Raw genomic sequence first — 566 nt, 5'->3', positions numbered from 1 at the left:
GAGGTGGGTGATGGGCTCAGGGGGACGAGCCGATTTTGCAGCCTTTTTTGTGGGACAGGAGCGATTGGTGGCCCTGAGCTTTGGGGAAGGGTCATCCCTTCTCAATGCACCCACACCCACGGGGCGGTCACGTCTGTGGAAGCCACTCGTGGGGTGCAGGGCAGGCGCTGAGGCTCTTGCAAGGGTAGAGCTGTGGGTTTTGGCTGAGCTGTGCTGCCCGTACCTGCCAGACATGCTGCTCCACCGCTACGTCGTGTCCCAGCTCATCTGGGCCTACATGCTCTCCATCGCCATGACCTACTTCATCACGCTGTGCCTCTTTCCCGGGCTGGAGTCAGAGATCCACAACTGCACGCTGGGGGAATGGCTCCCCATCCTCATCATGGCCATCTTCAACCTCTCCGACTTCGTCGGCAAGGTAGGAAAGATGCCAACTCCCAGTGCGGTGGGGCGGGTGCATCCCTTCCACCCTTTCTCCTTTTTGTGACCTCTTCCAAAGCCGCTTGGCTCCGCTGAGGGTCATCCCACCCCATGGATCCCCCACTAGTCTGAGCTCGCTCCCCACC

At 60.6% G+C, this 566-nt stretch overlaps 1 protein-coding gene across 1 annotated transcript in view; it reads left to right on the top strand.

Moving 5' to 3' along the window:
- Positions 1-566, top strand: part of LOC104507696 (equilibrative nucleoside transporter 4-like) — a gene marked incomplete at both ends in the record, with an annotated part of 2283 nt that overhangs the window by 821 nt on the left and 896 nt on the right. Inside the window, 1 exon segment of the mRNA XM_010149059.1 lies at positions 231-418. Within this exon segment, the coding sequence (XP_010147361.1) occupies positions 231-418 (188 nt within the window).

This window comes from Eurypyga helias, unplaced genomic scaffold (genome assembly GCF_000690775.1).
Source record: "Eurypyga helias isolate BGI_N326 unplaced genomic scaffold, ASM69077v1 scaffold33193, whole genome shotgun sequence".
Taxonomy (NCBI): Eukaryota; Metazoa; Chordata; class Aves; order Eurypygiformes; family Eurypygidae; genus Eurypyga; species Eurypyga helias.
The sequence above is the reverse complement of the archived record's forward strand: the minus strand, read 5'-3'. Positions and strand labels throughout refer to the sequence as shown.